The sequence below is a fragment of the Venturia canescens genome, chromosome 9, assembly GCF_019457755.1.
Source record: "Venturia canescens isolate UGA chromosome 9, ASM1945775v1, whole genome shotgun sequence".
Classification (NCBI taxonomy): domain Eukaryota; kingdom Metazoa; phylum Arthropoda; class Insecta; order Hymenoptera; family Ichneumonidae; genus Venturia; species Venturia canescens.
In genome coordinates this window covers 20,392,951-20,410,198 of record NC_057429.1, presented here as the reverse complement: position 1 = coordinate 20,410,198, position 17,248 = coordinate 20,392,951, and the positions used below count along the sequence as shown (strand labels likewise).

At 37.7% G+C, this 17,248-nt stretch overlaps 3 protein-coding genes across 7 annotated transcripts; 1 reads left to right on the top strand and 2 right to left on the bottom strand.

The window, feature by feature from the left end:
• Positions 1 to 41: 41 nt before the first annotated feature.
• LOC122416338 (UPF3 regulator of nonsense mediated mRNA decay) lies at positions 42 to 4,417 on the top strand. The gene is made up of 6 exons (XM_043429169.1): positions 42 to 696; positions 890 to 1,304; positions 1,452 to 1,603; positions 2,661 to 3,504; positions 3,599 to 3,894; positions 4,069 to 4,417. The coding sequence occupies exons 1-6, from the start codon at positions 547 to 549 to the stop codon at positions 4,324 to 4,326; spliced, it is 2,115 nt and encodes a 704-aa protein (XP_043285104.1). The 5' UTR covers positions 42 to 546; the 3' UTR covers positions 4,327 to 4,417.
• Cap-D2 (CAP-D2 condensin subunit) lies at positions 4,347 to 11,287 on the bottom strand. 2 transcript variants are annotated; one of them, XM_043429167.1, is made up of 21 exons: positions 10,813 to 11,287; positions 10,517 to 10,651; positions 10,227 to 10,408; positions 9,986 to 10,122; positions 9,827 to 9,908; positions 9,679 to 9,741; positions 9,328 to 9,561; positions 8,869 to 9,201; positions 8,587 to 8,761; positions 8,119 to 8,492; positions 7,633 to 8,025; positions 7,292 to 7,539; positions 7,049 to 7,169; positions 6,577 to 6,966; positions 6,348 to 6,487; positions 5,984 to 6,238; positions 5,615 to 5,887; positions 5,395 to 5,537; positions 4,954 to 5,304; positions 4,730 to 4,870; positions 4,347 to 4,646 (listed from the first exon to the last, which is right to left on the bottom strand). In XM_043429167.1, the coding sequence occupies exons 1-21, from the start codon at positions 10,928 to 10,930 to the stop codon at positions 4,480 to 4,482; spliced, it is 4,455 nt and encodes a 1,484-aa protein (XP_043285102.1). In that variant the 5' UTR covers positions 10,931 to 11,287; the 3' UTR covers positions 4,347 to 4,479. The 2 variants fall into 2 exon arrangements, with proteins under 2 accessions (XP_043285102.1, XP_043285101.1); XM_043429166.1 differs by having other exon boundaries at positions 5,615 to 6,238.
• A 1,292-nt stretch (positions 11,288 to 12,579) lies between these two features.
• BTBD9 (BTB (POZ) domain containing 9) lies at positions 12,580 to 16,984 on the bottom strand. Of its 4 annotated transcripts, none has more exons than XM_043428697.1 (10): positions 16,533 to 16,984; positions 15,777 to 16,153; positions 15,295 to 15,637; positions 14,904 to 15,159; positions 14,678 to 14,810; positions 14,431 to 14,568; positions 14,206 to 14,336; positions 13,986 to 14,114; positions 13,677 to 13,866; positions 12,580 to 13,579 (listed from the first exon to the last, which is right to left on the bottom strand). In XM_043428697.1, the coding sequence occupies exons 2-10, from the start codon at positions 16,092 to 16,094 to the stop codon at positions 13,367 to 13,369; spliced, it is 1,851 nt and encodes a 616-aa protein (XP_043284632.1). In that variant the 5' UTR covers positions 16,095 to 16,153; positions 16,533 to 16,984; the 3' UTR covers positions 12,580 to 13,366. The 4 variants fall into 4 exon arrangements, with proteins under 4 accessions (XP_043284632.1, XP_043284633.1, XP_043284634.1 ...); XM_043428698.1 differs by having other exon boundaries at positions 15,777 to 16,149; XM_043428699.1 differs by lacking the exon at positions 16,533 to 16,984 and adding an exon at positions 16,406 to 16,502.
• Between the last annotated feature and the right edge of the window lie 264 nt (positions 16,985 to 17,248).

Below are 17,248 nucleotides of genomic sequence, written 5' to 3'. Positions count from 1 at the left end.
ACCTTTGAGAAGTATTTTAATGAGCATAATTTTGGTGATAGTAGCGAGATTTCGAATACAAGTTATTGTCAAAAATTGAACTACAATCTTGAACATTTCTTGGAATGAAAAAAAAAATTCAAAAATACTTTTTTTGTTGCAAAATGATTTTTTGATTTAATTTTGTAGAACTTCTCAATTGTCGGTAGAGAAGTACGACTAAAAATAAATCTGAAAAAATGGAGAATTATCGAGAAGAGAAAGAAAGAGCGAGAGCAAAATGACTGAACTTTGAGAGTCGGATGCATGTACATGAAAATGACAAGTTGAGAAAAAAAAGAAAAAATTGCTAGTGTCCACCATACTGTAAACTCTGCGCACGACCGAATTGAACAGACGGACATTCTCGTTTGATAAAGAAGGAAATAAAAACAACCGCGTTTGTGAAAACGTGATGATCGAATGACATAAAATTTTTTGACATAAATACGACATTGAAAGTTGACGTGTACGAGAAGGAACAGAGTGGAGAGATAAATGGTAGATGTAAGAATCTAAAAAAAAAAAATGACTGAGGAGAATCATCAAACGGAAAGCAGTAGCAGCAGTACGAGAAGCAGTCCTCTGGTCCAGGCTGAAACCCAGGCAAATCCACCACCAGATCTTGTGGTTAAGAATCGTGATATCAAGAAAGAAAAATGTCGTGCTATGACCAAAGTAAGCTATTTTCTTGATGAAAACAATCGTCAAATGTCTTTCCCTTTCGCAATCAAATGCTGAAGAGCATATTTTTCAAGTTTGAGGTTAAGTCTGTCAATGCTCCTTTTTTCCACTAAAGCAGAGCGAAAGCGAAAGAAATGTTTTGGGCGAATTGAAGGGTTGGATTTTGACAATTTTATTGATTTTGTAGGTTGTTGTACGACGATTGCCACCATCTATGAGTCAAACTCAATTTGTGGAACAAATATCACCTCTGCCGGAGCACGATTATCTTTATTTTGTCAAAGCAGATATGGCTCTTGGCCAGTACGCATTCTCCAGAGCGTACATAAATTTTGTCGACCAACGCGATATTTTTATATTTCGTGAAAAATTTGACAATTATGTATTTGTTGATGCCAAAGGGACTGAATATCCAGCGGTCGTCGAATTTGCTCCGTTTCAGAGATTGCCTAAAAAACGAGTAGGCAAAAAAAAGGATGTCAAGTGCGGAAGCATCGAAACGGATCCTTATTATATCAGTTTTCTGGAAAGCTTACAAAATTCTGAAGGCGATTCTGCTACTGCGCAACCAAAGACAGAATATTCCTACCAACCTGTTGACAGTAAGCAATTAAATAATTAGATTATTATTGAATTAAAAATGATTATTAAGTTTTCTTAAGTTTTCATTACAGTCTTTTTTGAAATTTAAAAACATTTTTCTTTTATGTATTCTGATACAATGGTTACCTTGAATTTATTTTTGTTAGATACTCTGAAAAAGGTTACTACGACCCCTTTGTTGGAATATTTAAAACAGCGAAAGCAAGAAAAACAGAGACTCAAAGATGAAAAACGAGAAGAACGTCGTCGACGCGATCTCGAAAGACGTCGAGCAAAAGATGAGCCGACCATTTCTAAGGTACCATCATAAATGTAGTTAATTTCTCCTTTTAGCGATATTAATGTTTTCTCTAAGTTTTGTTTTCACAATTTACATGATGCACATAATTTCTATAATTATCTCCGTTATTTAAGTCAAATGTATAAATGTATACCATCCAATTTTATAATTGTAATTATGTTTGAGAATATTCGTTGAAAAATTCACAGCCTAAATATCGAACCGTGAAATTCGTCTCAAACCAGGATAATTCGTTATCTTTGGATGAAAATTGTTCGGAAGCGATTCAGTCGAAACAGTCGCAAACGAATCCGAAAATATCACTCACAGAAGGTCGCTTCGAGAAGAATGATGGACGAAAGACAGAAAACATTGATAAATTCATTGAAGGTCAAAAAGTTGTGAAAACGATAGATTGTATGCCGGGAGCGAAATTGTATCATAGAAGTGTGAAAAAATCGAATGACGTGTCTCGTGAAATTTCTTATCTCCGTGACAACAACGCGGCACGAAGAGGCAGCGAAATTGAATTTTCGCGAAGACGCGTTAACGCTGCCGGACACGAGCGATGTAGAAGATTGCGTCTAAAGAGTAACATTTTCATCGCGATTCATTCGAATTGATTGCAATCATTTTTGCAAGTAGAACAAAAAAGAGCGACAACCTCGATTTTTTTGCAGCTTTTCCGAAAATTCGAACTCAAACGAACTGTCGTCAAGTTTGGGAAAATAGGAACTCTGCATATTCTGAAATCTCCTTGTCGGTTCCAAAATCTAAGAGCTGTACCGCCGTACCCGATCGACGAGAAAATCATTGCGATTAATTAATACAGCGAACGATATTACCGATGTCAATCTTTTAATATATTACTCTTATTATTTTCAACGGACGAAAATTCTCCACAGGAGCATCAAATTATTATTACGTATGTTCTCTCGCGTTTTCCTTAACGGAAATTTTAAGTATCGGGAATGCATCATTTTTGGTACAAGAATGAAGCTACTTAACAAAAATATTTGCAGTACGTCGTAAAAATCGTTTAAATATATGTATTTACTACAATTTTATATTTTAGGTATTGAAGAATCCCGAAATGGAGAAAGAATCCAATCGTGAGATGAAAGAATTGTTAAAAGATGAGAAAGAAAAGCAAACGTCGAAAGAAACGAAGTCACGTAACAAGAGGGAAGAAAAAGGTCGAGAGAAAGGTAGCGGCGGTGTTGGTGGTCGTGACAGGGATGGAAAATTGCAAAGTAAACAGCAACAGGCATTGAACAGAGAGAGAGGAGGGGAGGAAAGGAACAGAGATTCGAAACATCAGAAACGAAACGAGGAAAAAAGATTTCACGGTAAGAAAGAGGAGAAGGATAGAGAAACAGTAATAAAAGATCAAAATTGGTACGAGAATAAATACGGGAAGAAGGATAGAAATAAAAATGACCCGAAGGATGATGCGACCGAGATGAGAGATAGAAAATTCGAGGATAGAGAGAATACAAAGGAGGATAGGAAATACGAGGGTAAATATGGAAAGAAGGAAAGAAAAAATGACGCGAGAGACGATGCTACAGATTCTAAAGAAAAGAAACTCGAGGAGAAACGTGGCAAAAGTTACGAGAAAATGAGATTGGAGAAAAAAAAATTGGCCGAGAGTAAAAGGGCCGCTGGTGGAGGTGGTGGTGGTGGTGGTGATGCAAGTACCAAAGGAAACTCAAGTAGGCTGGGTACAAACAAGAGAGAAGAGCGTGAGACTCTGGAGAAGAAAGAAAAAAATTCAGATATTTCACAAATTTTGATCAAATCAACAATTTCCGACGAGCCTTCAACGAGTGACAATTTAGCTGTTGACTCTAGAGATCAGCGAGATATTTTAGAAACTGGAAGATCACGATCTAGATTGGAACTTGATTTGGCAGGAGGTAGAGTATATAGAAAAATGTACATCGTTTGAATAATTTACTTTCGTTCCCTTAGCGTGAGTAATGTAATTTTTATGACAAAAACTGCATTTAGAAACATTGAATCAACGAAAAGATCAGGACTTTGATGGAGAAACACGGTCAAAGTTTCACGAGAGCGACAGTATCGAAGACGATGAGTGTACGGTAATGAAAAAACATGCGAAAATTGCTCAGAGAAGAAGTTCACTGGAAAGTGGGGCGGAAGGTGGTGGAGGTGATGATGGAAATCGTTTGAGACGCCACAAATCTCTGGACGGTGGAGAACACGAAAATTCACGTAGAAATGATAATCATTATAAAACTAAGAACAAGAAAGACCCACGTTTGGAACGAAGAATCCGCAATAAGGTATATAAAAAAATGTGTATATAAATCGTAAGTCTTTTAATAATAATTAGTTTCTCTCTTCGTTGTCACATTTGGTATTTGAATAGTACAGAAAAATATATCCAATATTCTTAAAATATAACCTAGTCGTATTAATATTTCAATTCAGAAAAGAAAAACTTTTTATCTTTATAGGATCGACCGGCAATGGAAATTTATCGTCCGGGAATGGGGAAATTCAGCAAACAACGTTTAGAACGTGAAAAATCAATGAATGACGATAGAGCTTCGCTTTCCCAAAGTCCAACGCCTGTTGGACCTTCTAGTTCCTCAAACAATGTGAAACCATCTTGCAAACAGCAGTCATCGAGTGGTCAACCAACTGCCTCGTCTCCGTCGAGCGAAGCGCGTTCGATGTCATTCAAACGCAGTGCAAGTCGGGATCTACCGTAAATACGACGAATAACGGAAGATACAATTGATATGACTGTGGTGTGCACCGACAGCTTTGATTTTTTTTTCTAATAAAAAACAAAAGAGGAAATATGCGGCTTAGGCAGTCTCGCTCTTGAGCCCGAATTATGAAAATTCAAATTTTGTTTGCAATCAACGTAATTTGGAGATAGTTCTTTTCGTCCTCGTGGATGTTCTTCGAGGTGTTGTTTCCGGCGATGAGGCCGGAGCTGGGGATTCCTGTTGTCTGTTTCTTTTTGTTTTCGAAGCCATTGGAGTTAAAGGCTCCGTTGGTTTTTTCCGTTTCTCCGAATTTCTTGCTGTAAATTTTTGTCATTGTTAATCTCTCCTGATGGACTAATGAAACTTTTGTAGATGAGTGTAAACTCACATTGAAACTTACGAGTTTTTGATGCTTTTCGCGGAGTTTTATATGACACAGGTTCCTCCTCCTCTCCATCCTCAGATTCGGAACTTGAATCAGCAACTCTGGACAAATTTCCATTACGAGTTTTTGATCTCCTCGATGGTAGAATTCTTTTATCTGAGAAAATGAAACGCCGTTGTATACGTGTATTTTTTTTTTTTTCAAATACCGAAAGCAGTTTATTAATTAGAATCAGTTACTATTTGCTGCGGCACCGCTTTCCAAATCATTGTCATCATCATCGTCGTTGATATTATCTTCTTCATTTTCTTCGTCACTACTGCTATGTCTTCGAGTTTTTTGTCTACGCGATGGTTTCCGTAATTTTGGTACTGGCGGAGGAGGCATCGCTTGTCGATCGTCCAGAGGTTCGCTCGGTGCTTCGGTGGTTTTTAATAATTCTTGAATTTTCTCCTCCAGTTCGATGCAAGCAGCTTTAGCTTCGACTTTCTTTTTCGTGTGTTCGATTATTGTGTTGAGTGACTTTTGTACTGAATTGTGATGAATCTTGTCCTTGAGAAGCGGCAAACTTTCCGTAAGTTTACGTATGCCTTTCGATTAAACAAAAAAACCAATTATTATTAATAATTAATAACCGCAGAGAACGATTTCGATACATTTTTTGAAATATATTATCTTACTTTTCCCACTGAACTGAAGGAGCGAGAGACAGTAGGACAAATCTCGCCACTGGCGTTCGGTCGTAGCGAGAATGAAACGTGAACACAACTTTTCGATAATCGTATCAATTTGCCTCTGGCTTTGCATGAGTCCTAAAATGTATCTGTTGAAAAAAATTTGAGTTACAAATAATCTCATAAGAGAAACATTGATTTGATCAACTCGATGAAAAACACTTACTTGAGAATATCTTGGAAATCATTCTCCTCGAGATTCAATTCAGGATCGGTAAGTCGTGAGAGGATATCGGGCATGGAATTGTACAATGCGTTCCCTTTGTTTGACAAATCTTTGAAAAATTGTTTGGTCTCGGCCCGGATTTGCTCATCGGAATCCATCAGAGTCAACGCTAATTCTGAGACTTGGCCTTTGACCCTTATCATTTCTCTCATAATAAGGTTAGACAACATTCTTACGCAAGTGCGTCGAACTTTGACACTGTCGTCGCGAAGTCTAAAAAAGTGTTTGGTAGAATAATTAATAAGAAAAAAAAAAATTGACAGGATATTTTCTGGAATTTCATCGTAACAATTGTCATTTTTGACTGACCTGCCGTAAATATGACCAGTCCACGGTTCTACTTGATTCGGAAATCTTGTTGTCAAGTCACACATTCCCACAAGAACGTTTGCTCTGATTCCTGGATATGGTGATCTTTCCATTATCGTAACTAACAGTTGCAGCGATTCGACACAAAAGGATGAGCTCACCGTCATCATTTTGCTCAAGGCTAAAACTGCGTATGCCTGCAATTGCTCGTCGTTGTATTTTTCCGGATGACGACAAACGTCCAGTATGATGGGTCTGATAATTTCAAACATTTGTTACGATAAAAATTCCATATAGGACAATGTTACCTGATCACGGAACATTCAATTTTCCCAAAATAATAAAATTGATTCGTTAAACTGACACATATTTTGCGAGAATTCCATTCCCATTCACGATATCATTTTCCAGAGCTGCAATGACGAATTCCGCATCTGCGTCGTCCGCTGTTGCTCCCTCAAGAGCTTCTTCCCCGTTGTCCTCGTGAGTGGTGCTGTTCATTTGCTACGAGACAAAAAATTTTCCTTGTGATAAATAATCGAAGGAAAAGATTCGACGTTTAACGAGGAAGCAATAATTTCCAATTTTCTTACCTCTCTGTTGCGCAAAGTTTGTCGTGCACTCGCAGGCGTTGCAGTGCTTTTTCGCGTAGCATTCAATGGTGTAGACCCAGGATTACTCGAAGGATTGGTCGAGACGCTATCTCTTGATTTGTTACCTTTTTTCAGATCTCTGACAGCATTACGGCGTTTCAATTCTTTATAAACAGCGTTATCAAGGTAAACCATTTGTCGAATAGCTATGTGGCCGACAATGTATAATAATCTTGATAACAAATGAACACTCGGACCATTGTCTTGCGTGAGATTTTCTGTTTCGACCTCTTGAGACAATCTTTCCTCTCTTTGTTGCATGAATAAATTGCTTTTTGTAGTTATATCCAACAGGACACTTTTCATCAGTTCATCTGGTTTATTAGCGAGCTAGAAATCAACCAAATGTTTATCAGTAATGTTATGGTTGATCGCATGAGGTTATTTTTATTCTCTATCGAAAATTCCTTACATGATACACGACGTTTATTGCGTCGGTAACAAAAGATATGTATCCATCGTCCTTCGTACTGGTAAAATTATCCTTGATGAGTGAAATTATTTCTTGGAACATTTGGTGATCGTTGTGGAACCTGTATGGTAAAAAATTTCGAGTCATGTCTAAATATTATTACTCACAACATAAATTTTGTTGTATTTTTTGTTACAACTGCGTATTTATGTGATCAGTACTGGCCGATCGACGATTTCTTACTTGATGGGCGTTTTCTTCGGGTCGTTGGAACTCTGTCTGATTTTCAAAAGCGCTCTGCACGAATCTCTTGCCAGGAGAAAATCTTCTTTGGCGCGAGCTCCGAGACCAACTTTAACCACGACATCGAGATTTCCTTCGCTCAGTAAGGATGGTTCTGTAGAGGCCACCATTGTCAACAAAGCAAGAGCAGCTCTACTCTCCTCGGGTCGTGTATCGGGTATTTTCATAGAAAATTTTTCCCACATGATCTAAAGAGCGCAAAATAAAATCACATTGCAAATGTATTGACGAAACTTGACAATGTTCTTTGCGAAGCAGTGAGGATAAAAATAAATATAAACCTGAAGTTCTTGAGCTCCAAGAGCTTTATTCTCACACCAAGTAGTAATGAGCTGGGCCAAAGCCGGACTTTGACCAGGTTCAAGACCCTTTAAAAGTTCGATAAGCCCGTTCACGGAATTCAGTGATTTTTGTCTTGACGATTGATTAGGCTCGTTCATTTCAAGATAAATCTCTTTGTAAACAGACGCGACATTGTTTCGCACCGATTGATCACGGCTCATAACTTGGAAAAGAGCTTTTCGTACGCCAACGACAGCTTTTGGCACGCCAAACTGATACGCTGTACCAAGGAACGTACAAGCTTCGACAGCGTCACCGGCTGTTGTCGAGAAAAGCAGATTTTCAACGAACGGAATTATATTTTCCAACTGTCTCGCGAAATCCAAACAATTCTGAAAGGGGAACGATTTTTTTAGAGCGTATTATACTAAAATAAATGTCTCGAAAACATTCAATGCTCAGCTACAAATCAATGTGTGACTCACGGTCAGGTATTTCACGAGTCTTTTTTGAGTCTTGAGCTCTTCTTTACGTTGCTTAAGTTCTTTGTTTTTTGCAGAGTTCTGGGCCTCTGTACGTCCGGATTTCTGAGGATCCTCATTTTCATGGTCACTTTGTCCATCTTCGCACTCTACAAAGATCTTAAATAAAAATAGGAAAAAGCAATTTTCTTTGCCCTCGACATTCATATTCGACATGTCTGCTGCTCCTGGTAACTCGTGGCAAATTTTTTTCAGATACGTAACAGCCTCTTCAACCTTTTCTTCCAGAAGTAATCGGCGAACCTTTTCGAACGCTGCATCAGGATCGATCTCGTTTCTTCTATCCGAATCTTCATCTTCTTCATCTTCTTCATCATCTATCAACGGAAGGTGTGGTTTAGATTAAATGACTATTTGGAAATGTATAAAAAATGAATAATCGAATAAAATTAACAGCCAAAATTTCTGCACCTGATTTTTCGGCGGCTATTTTACTTATGGCTTTCTGTATTTCAGGCATTAGCACTTTCCATAATTCTAATCGATGAGGATCACCGCGTGTGCTCGAACTCGCTACAGCAACTTGTAGTTCACGCATCTTCGTGGTTGCTTCTTCCAGTTGACGATTGAAATTAGTTTGGTCAAGCTACAAAAAAACCAATATCAAAATGCAAATGAACCTTTATCATGTTCGGTTAAATTGAATGAGCGATGGAAAAAAATATTCTATTGCCATCGGAGATCTTTATATACCTTTGCGGCAAAAGGATTGCCTTGAAGCAGTGCTCGCAACAATTGGAGAGCTTGTTTCCTCACATTTGCACTTTTATCCTCGAGACGCAAAGCAGTAGCGTTCAAAAGGCTGCACTGTCTTTGAAGAGGAACAGCACCCTGACAGCACAGACGTTGCCATATTTGTAAACATTTTGATCTAACATAAGCGTTACAATCGAGAATGTGTTCCTCCAAATTTCTCAAGCAATCGTCACGTTGTTCTTTCTTTTTGTCATCCAAGTCATCACCGGTCAGCGCACCTAGTACAGCAGCTCCAAGGACCCCGAGGACGCAATTCCGCATTGAATAAGACTAAACACAGAATTTTTGAAAAGTAAAAAAACGAAATATTTTCATACAGACTCGGTCGTTCAGAAAATTGGGTAAAAACGAAGCTAGTGTTTGTGAAGAAAAGGAAATTGATGATTCAATAATTACCTCACTGGTTAAATGTTCCGCTATGTCGTCGAGAATAGGAAGAATGAGATCAGCTCGAGAAGAAGCTATAGTCTCGAGAAACGTTGATATATTTCGAGCGTCAGCTTCGCCAGGTTCACTCTGACCAATTTCGCATACCATTTCTTTAATAAAACCTACACATCCGGTTGACGATACCATGTGTACCACACCAGCAGCCAAAGAAGCGCAGAGACCATCGTATAATTTAACCAACTGTAATTACACATTAAAGCATGAAATCAACTTTTGAATGATATTATTGTGATCGTTTTGTTTTACTTTTTTTTTCTACAGATGTCAATGAAAAATAGATAATTTGAACCAACATACCTGAATTATTCTCACCACGCAAGTTATACCCTGATTGTACCTTTTGACAAGAGTCCCTAGAATCTGTTAAAATCACAGGAATTAACATTACAAACATTTCATTGAATTCTAGATAGCTAAATTCATTAATAAGCGAATGTCTGCTTGCCTTAAAAATCGTTTCTCTAATATCTTTCTGCCTGGCGTCTCTGTTTTGTTCAAGCACTTTATAGCAAAATTGTGCAAGAACCCTGAAAGTCAATACCATTGCAATGAATATGTCATATTATGTGTATGATCTTACAGATCAAAGAAAATTTGGACTCACGTGACAAACAAATCTTCCACGATTGGCGGTGTCCATAATTTATGCAATGGCAACTGTAACCATCTATATATAATTTCAAGGGCTTTTTGCTTCCCAATTTCCCACTCTTCTTCGGCGTCAGATTTAGTCTTCTTTTTCTATTGGAAAAATCAGATCGACACATAAAAATTCAAAGTAAAATATGATATTTAACTGACAATTTGAAACACCAGCAGGAAAAATTTCAAATATCAACACATACTCTCCCAATGTTGCCACTGTCAGAATTTTTACAAATATCATCCTCTATGTAGCACGCCAGTGATGATAAAAGATAAGCGTACATTTTATTAATGCATAGATACAAAGGCCGATTCTCGCTGGTAAGTATGTCATTACTTTTGTCAAATGAAACTTCCATTTCTTCAATCAACATACTTGTTGCTGTAATTTATTTAAAAAAAACTAATTAGTTGTTAAGGAATTGGGTGGCACTGAATCGGATGGAAAGCATGTTCGAAATGCAGTTTGAATTAAATTCTTAAACATTACCTTTGAGAATCCTATCGAAAGCACGCATAACCGAACTGGAGTGTACTTTTTTGCCATGCATGATAACTGAGAAGAAGGTATCAAAATGATTGAGTATAAATTTTGGTCCATCTTTCTGCAGAGCAGGCCTCGTCGCTGCAAAATAAACAGAATTCCATGGGTATTTATAAAAAAACAATAAAGAATACAGTACAGTGATTTTCAAGAGTCATAATCAGGTCCTATTGGATTACAATTGTCGATAGTGTCAAAGCATCGAAAAAGTCTCGAAGTTGATGATAATAATTTGGTTTTACCATCGAGAGCTTGAGCAAGTGATCCGGATGGTACAATATCGATGACAGAATAACTGCTGGCCCGTGCACGAAGCAACTCATCCTTATCCAAAGGAATGGAAAATTCTTTAATTTCCATTGCGTTTATCTTGATTAACTTTGTTTCGAATAAACAGCAGCTACAAGAATAGAATTAGACGAGTACTCTTGAATTGCTGTTGTGTTTTGACAACGCGCGCCACTTCGAAAACACGTGAGTTTGCACAGTTATATACATAGATCGATATATGTAGGAGTATATTTGCACGAAGGTTACAATGTTTATAAATGTCTAGAGAATTGCACTTCGAAAGGAATTAATTCGTTGGGGCATAGATATCGCGACTTTACTACTGTAACAACGAATTTCGGACGTATATAACCGGTGTATAAGGACAATCAAGAATTCTTGCCACTAAGTAAGCGTCAGTATCCATCCTGCCGCGTCTCTCGCGCACAACGGTGAAAGGCAGATATTTGAAATCACTGCTGCCAACTTAAAATGCTTTTTGCAGCAGCGGCCTTCACCTACTTGAACTTGGCTGATCAATTTTGGATTTTTGACTGTTTAGAGTGTAATCATTTAAAATTGAGAAAACTCAAAATGTATAGGTGTAGGATTTTGAAGAATTACAAAATTTGGAAACTCTGAATACATTAAAGTGATTAAAGAAATAATTAATAAATGAATTCCGGTCCCATACGGGTCCCGAATGTTTGGGTTTCGGGATTTGGGAAAGGATCGCTCAAACTATTAAAACAAAAGAAATATATTTACAGAATTTATTAAATAAAGCATAAAGAAAGAATATTCTAGAGGATGATATACAACTTATACACTTTTTGTTTTCTGCGGGGACAATTCTCCCCGCGACGGTTTCACACTCTCGCACAACTCGCGTTTACATAACGTACGCGGGTTCACACGCTCCCACAACATTTAACTTGATAACGAGAAAAGATACGGGGACACGCGGGCTGTGATATACACGCACAATATGGGATTAGAGATTTTTATGGTTTTTGGTGAGATTGTAAATTTTGTTCGTGCAATAAATTCAGTAAATTAAATTGAACCTGTTAAATACATTATTATAAATAATTACAGAACATATACACTTGTAATATCAAAACCACTTTTCATATTTCGCGCAATCATATTTGTAAAAAAAATCGTTGGTATAATTACTCACGTTTACAGGAACGGTCTTCGATCTTCTTCCTACCTTTTTCCTCCACGATCCTCTCATTCCCCCTCTTCCTCTACGATTCTCTTACCCTGCTCCATGCGGTTCCCGTCATGAAGATAACTTCCCACATATCTTCGAAACACACTTTTTCCGGCCCGTCCCCCCTTCTCTCTCGTTGGCTATCCCCACTCCGCTGTCGCTACAGCGTTTACGAAGCGATTTCTCCAATCAGAGTCCAAGCCAAACCAAAACGCAACTGAGCGACCAAGCGTGAACGCTTGACGAACGTAAACAAACCGAACAAATTATCCAATATCCATTCGGAATTATTCAAATATCACATTTTTCTACACCGAACGATTGTCATAATTTTATCAATGCACGAAGAGGTATTCACCGAATCGTCAAAAAAATTTAAATCATCCAATAAAATTAAAAATATTCATAGCGTTAGAATTTTGGCAGATAAATTGAATAATTTTCGAAGATTGGTGTGGCATTTTTTGAGTCGCTAAGGAAATTGTTAGGAATTATTTTTTTTTCATTTTTAACAGTATCATACATTGATTTCCGTATTTATTAACTTTTATATTAAATTCTATGTATAGCTGTTCGGTAACGTATTCTCACCGCAATAAGGAGGTGACTAGAAAAATAAAGATCCTACTACGCTATATTTACAGATAGGTGAGTTTTCCTCATGATTTTATCGCATTTGTTTTTTTTGCGTTATCTAAAACCGAGTTTAACGCAAAGTAACTACGGAGACAGAGAAAAAGCTTAAAAAGACAAATACTGATGAACCAAACACGCGTGTATCCCCTATTCGATCACGACAGGGACCGCCGGTGAGAACATTTCCTTTATTTCTTCATTTAACAATTTTATTGAATCTCATGATTTTCATTTCTTAAACTCTCAAGCCGCAATGTCGAATGATACTCGTCGTTTTACGGGGTTCGGGATAGATTAAAAAACCGTCGCGTGAGAATCACCGCACGCTTATAAATAAAATTATAACAAATACGGGTTCGAACGTCGAAACCGGGATAAAAAATCTTTACCGAAGAAAAATGAATTTCGTATACAATATGTTTTCGTTTTCCTTCCTTCTTATCGTATGATTTTAACAAAGATCTCAAAATATTCTCAATCAACTTGAATCTCATCCACCATTATTTTTGACGCGGTCGTTTTAGGGGACGATAATTTTTTGCCGAGTCCAACACCGAGCAATATCGATATTCACGCACGCGTTTTTCTTTCTTCGAGTGTGTGTATGCGTACGTGTGTATTTTCGGTCTTACGAATGATTTAAAAATCAAGCGAATTAGTGTGCGTTCATTTTAGGCGATTGCGGCTGATGCGGTGGAACCGTGATTCGATCCGCTGTCATCTTGATCGATATTCACTGCTTCTGTCGCTGTTTCCGGAGGCGGAGGTGGCGGAATTCCTTCGAGTTCGTTCACGTGCGATCTTCCACCTTTTCTCATTGGAGATTTTTTATCCTCGTCCGGGTCTACTTGAGCCGGACTCTCGAAATGCACGCAGTGGAAAACCTAGCGAAGTATGATTGAACAAATAAAGTTGTCGAAATGCCAACCAATTCGTTTCTACGTTTCGTTGTAAAACATGCGTGTGAATTCGAGGTCTCACCTCATTTGCCGTGTTGTGAGTTCCTACGATACGTATAAAAACGACGGGTCGGGGCGGATGAAATCGCAGAGTTTGCCAAGAACGACAAGCCTCTCGTGTTTTATCCGCGACTCTCTCCCAATCCCACAAATTTTTCGACACCTCGACGTAGTACGAATACGAACGATCATCGCAATCCCAAAGCAACAACCTGATGAACAAATCGAACCGAAATAAAATATTTATGTTATAATTTTATCATGAGTCAATATACTAGCACTACGATTCATTTGTATTGAGACGAAAAAATTAGTTAATGAAATAATTTACCGTATCGAATCAATTATGTACGGCTGACCAAGCTGAACGAGTATGGAACCAGAACCGAGCTGATGACACGTGTATCCGCTGTCCCAATCGTAATTTGAGGTGTCCCCGTTCAATAGAGCATTTCGCGATCTGACAAATTTAATAATCGTTCAAACTTGTAAATCCAGAAGAGGAGAAAAAAATGGCTAAAATTCACGAGCATAAAAATAAATATAAAAACCTGCAAACTCCTTCGGTAACACTCGCACTTCGTTCCATCGTTGCAACATTTTGCGTTGGAACGACGAAACCTTTGTACAGTTTTTCTGTATGATTTGTGTAGTACGCTTCGAAGCTCACGATATGAAATACCTTCAAAAAACGTAAATATTTTTTAGTTTTCTGTCCTTTTTTTTTCTTATACACATATATTACTATAATTTTTGACAAGTTTAGCAAGTCTCACTTTATTGACGGTATTGTTTGTACCGACGATCCGAATGTAAAGAGCAACTCTTGGCTCGAAGTAAAGGTACTGCCAACTCCGACAGAAATACTCCGAGTGATCGATTATACGAACCCAATCTTTTTGATCGATGGAGACCTTGAAAGTGTCAACCACGAGTAACCAAACGTTTCATATATGAATCCCATCCATATTTAAAAAAATAATAATTCAATGACGTTCAGTATTTTTAATCAAACTTATTTACCTCTAAATAATAGCAATAGGAACGTAAGTCACGATCCCATAATAACATTTTTATGTGATTGATGATACTTTGAGTGCCCAATTTAATGAGTATTCCATGTTCTTGAGAATCCGTTATTGCGTGACGCGTATACCTGAATAAAAACAATAGATCAAATAATTATTCAATTAACCTAGATCGAACTGTAATTTCAATGAAAGTTTTAAGAAAAGTTCATAATGTATACCCTCGCTCCATATCGTAATTATGGGTATCACCATCGAGCAAAAAACTTCGCATTTCCCCTTGTAATACTTGCGCCCCGTGTCTAGTATGTGCAACATTTTCATCAACGAGCAAACGCCCCCGATAGATTAATTCCGAGTTTCTCGTTTGTGTGCGAATAGCGATCGCATCCAAAATCGCTTCTGGCGAGACGAGGCCTGTCGGCCTGACGACGTTCAGCAAATCAGTTATTGCTATGAGGCACAGCCTCACTTGACCTTAAGAAGAGAAAAAATATTTCTTGATATAGACACGAGATTCGAAGGAGGCTAAGCACTATTTATTTCAGTAAACGTTTTTCATCCGAATATACCGCTGATTTGTTTGAATTGATCTAAGGAAAAAAAACAAACCCAACACTTTGGAAGGATCCACATCGGAATTTGCTTTGATCCATGCCTGCACAGCAGTGAAAATATCGATTTCGGGTGCGTAGAAGGAATCTCTGGCAACAAGCTCGGAAAGAGCATTTGGACTCAATTGTAAGAAGCTTTCGTGTTGTATCACTTCAAGAGCGTGTTTGTCCATGAATTCTTGACAAACTTTGGTCAAACGATCCAGCTGATAGAGGCGAGTCGCATCGAAAATCAAACTCACGTTTTTTATTTTTAATATATCATGAAGATAATCGGAAATTGCAACTTCGAGATGCTGGAATCCATACTGATGCGCCAGGCCCAGAATGTCTAGGATTACCTTAAAAAAATAGACAAATTGTGAGTTATTTTTCCCAAATGGTTGAAATTTTAATAACTTTGATATAATAGATACAGTTATCCTTAGTCCATATTGGTTTTGAATTTCCAAATTTCTTACATAATTAGTTATTCCTTACCTCTTCTCGTAAACTAGCCAGGGATATGTGACCCGTATAAATATATTTAAGAAGACCCTTGAATGCCGATAGAGTAGTGCCTTTGAGTTCAATTTCATCTTGCATGGACTCCTTTAATCCTCCAAAAAGGAGAGCTCTAAAATATTGACTTCTGGCAGCAAGAATAACTCTGTGAGCATTGAATCTTTGACCACAGACAAGAAAAGTCACGTCTGAATAATCATCTGTCAGATAAAGAGAGCCGATATCTTCGGAGAGAAAATTCGTATGTTCCACCTCGCCGGAAGATGGGTTCATCAAGTGGTGATGGGAACTCATGGCATGCAGGGAGCTTTGTTAACTATGACCGTTGACAATGGACCTGCCCGACTGCCTGCCTTCAATCCATATCATAGAATAAATTTTCATGTAAACGTGATGTTTGTTATTTTCACTATACAAACGAGAAATAATTCACTTCAGGAATCATAATAGCAAGAAAATTCTAGAAAGTGTCAAATGCTTATTGGATTATGTATGGTTATTTTCAACGCTCGAAAAAAAAAACTTGTGAAAATATTCAACTTTTACACTATTGTAATGCCAAGACACATGGGAAAGTAGACATGTCAATATAATTCGCAAATAACCGTGAGAGAGGATATGCAGAAGAATAACACGTGAATGCGCTATGAAAATTCTACGCGAAGCTTCAATACTCATTGACAAGTGGATATGCGTTCGTATGTTTATATATAGGCATATTAATAGACAGACCTTGAGGCGGCCAATGTCATGCGGCACGCCGCGTTGATTTTACGTAGAATTTCACTGTCTTTCTTTTTGTATGGAAAATCACCCAACACAAAGAATTTTTAGCAATCACACAACTTTATAACGTTTCGATCTGAGAAAAAACAAACGCAGAATGTATACAAACAAGATGGCAGTGATGATTATTCCATGCTTCCTTGTAAGTGTATACGTATACTAATATCGCCTTTATGGATAAGTGAATTTCACTTCGAGACTTTACTTTTTGAATTTTTTTGAAATACCAAACGTCTTTCAACGGTTATTAATTATTAGTCTCATTAGAGTAAAATTGAAGGCTCAATGCTGTCTACCGGTCGAAAAAACAAAATTTGGTAAAGCTTCCAATTCCAATAGACAGGTGGCCTCCGTTTGTTGGTTTTGACTCTCGACAAAATCTTCTCTAGTTCGCTCGACGTTCGTTCGAAGAACGAAACATCACTTTATACAAGGCACCTGGTTGGGAGATAGCCATGAAGGAGAAGAAGAAAATTACACTTGTCCCTTGGAAAATGATGGCTCATGCGTTCCTCAATTCGACACTGGAACGGTATATGTTAAATCATCACCCTCGTCGAGTTAATGAATGCACCAAAACTGATTTACTCCCGGTAGATTCGATTGATTGAATTGAAATATCAACCAGTCTCTGCTACGGTGATTATCTGGCACGATATTCA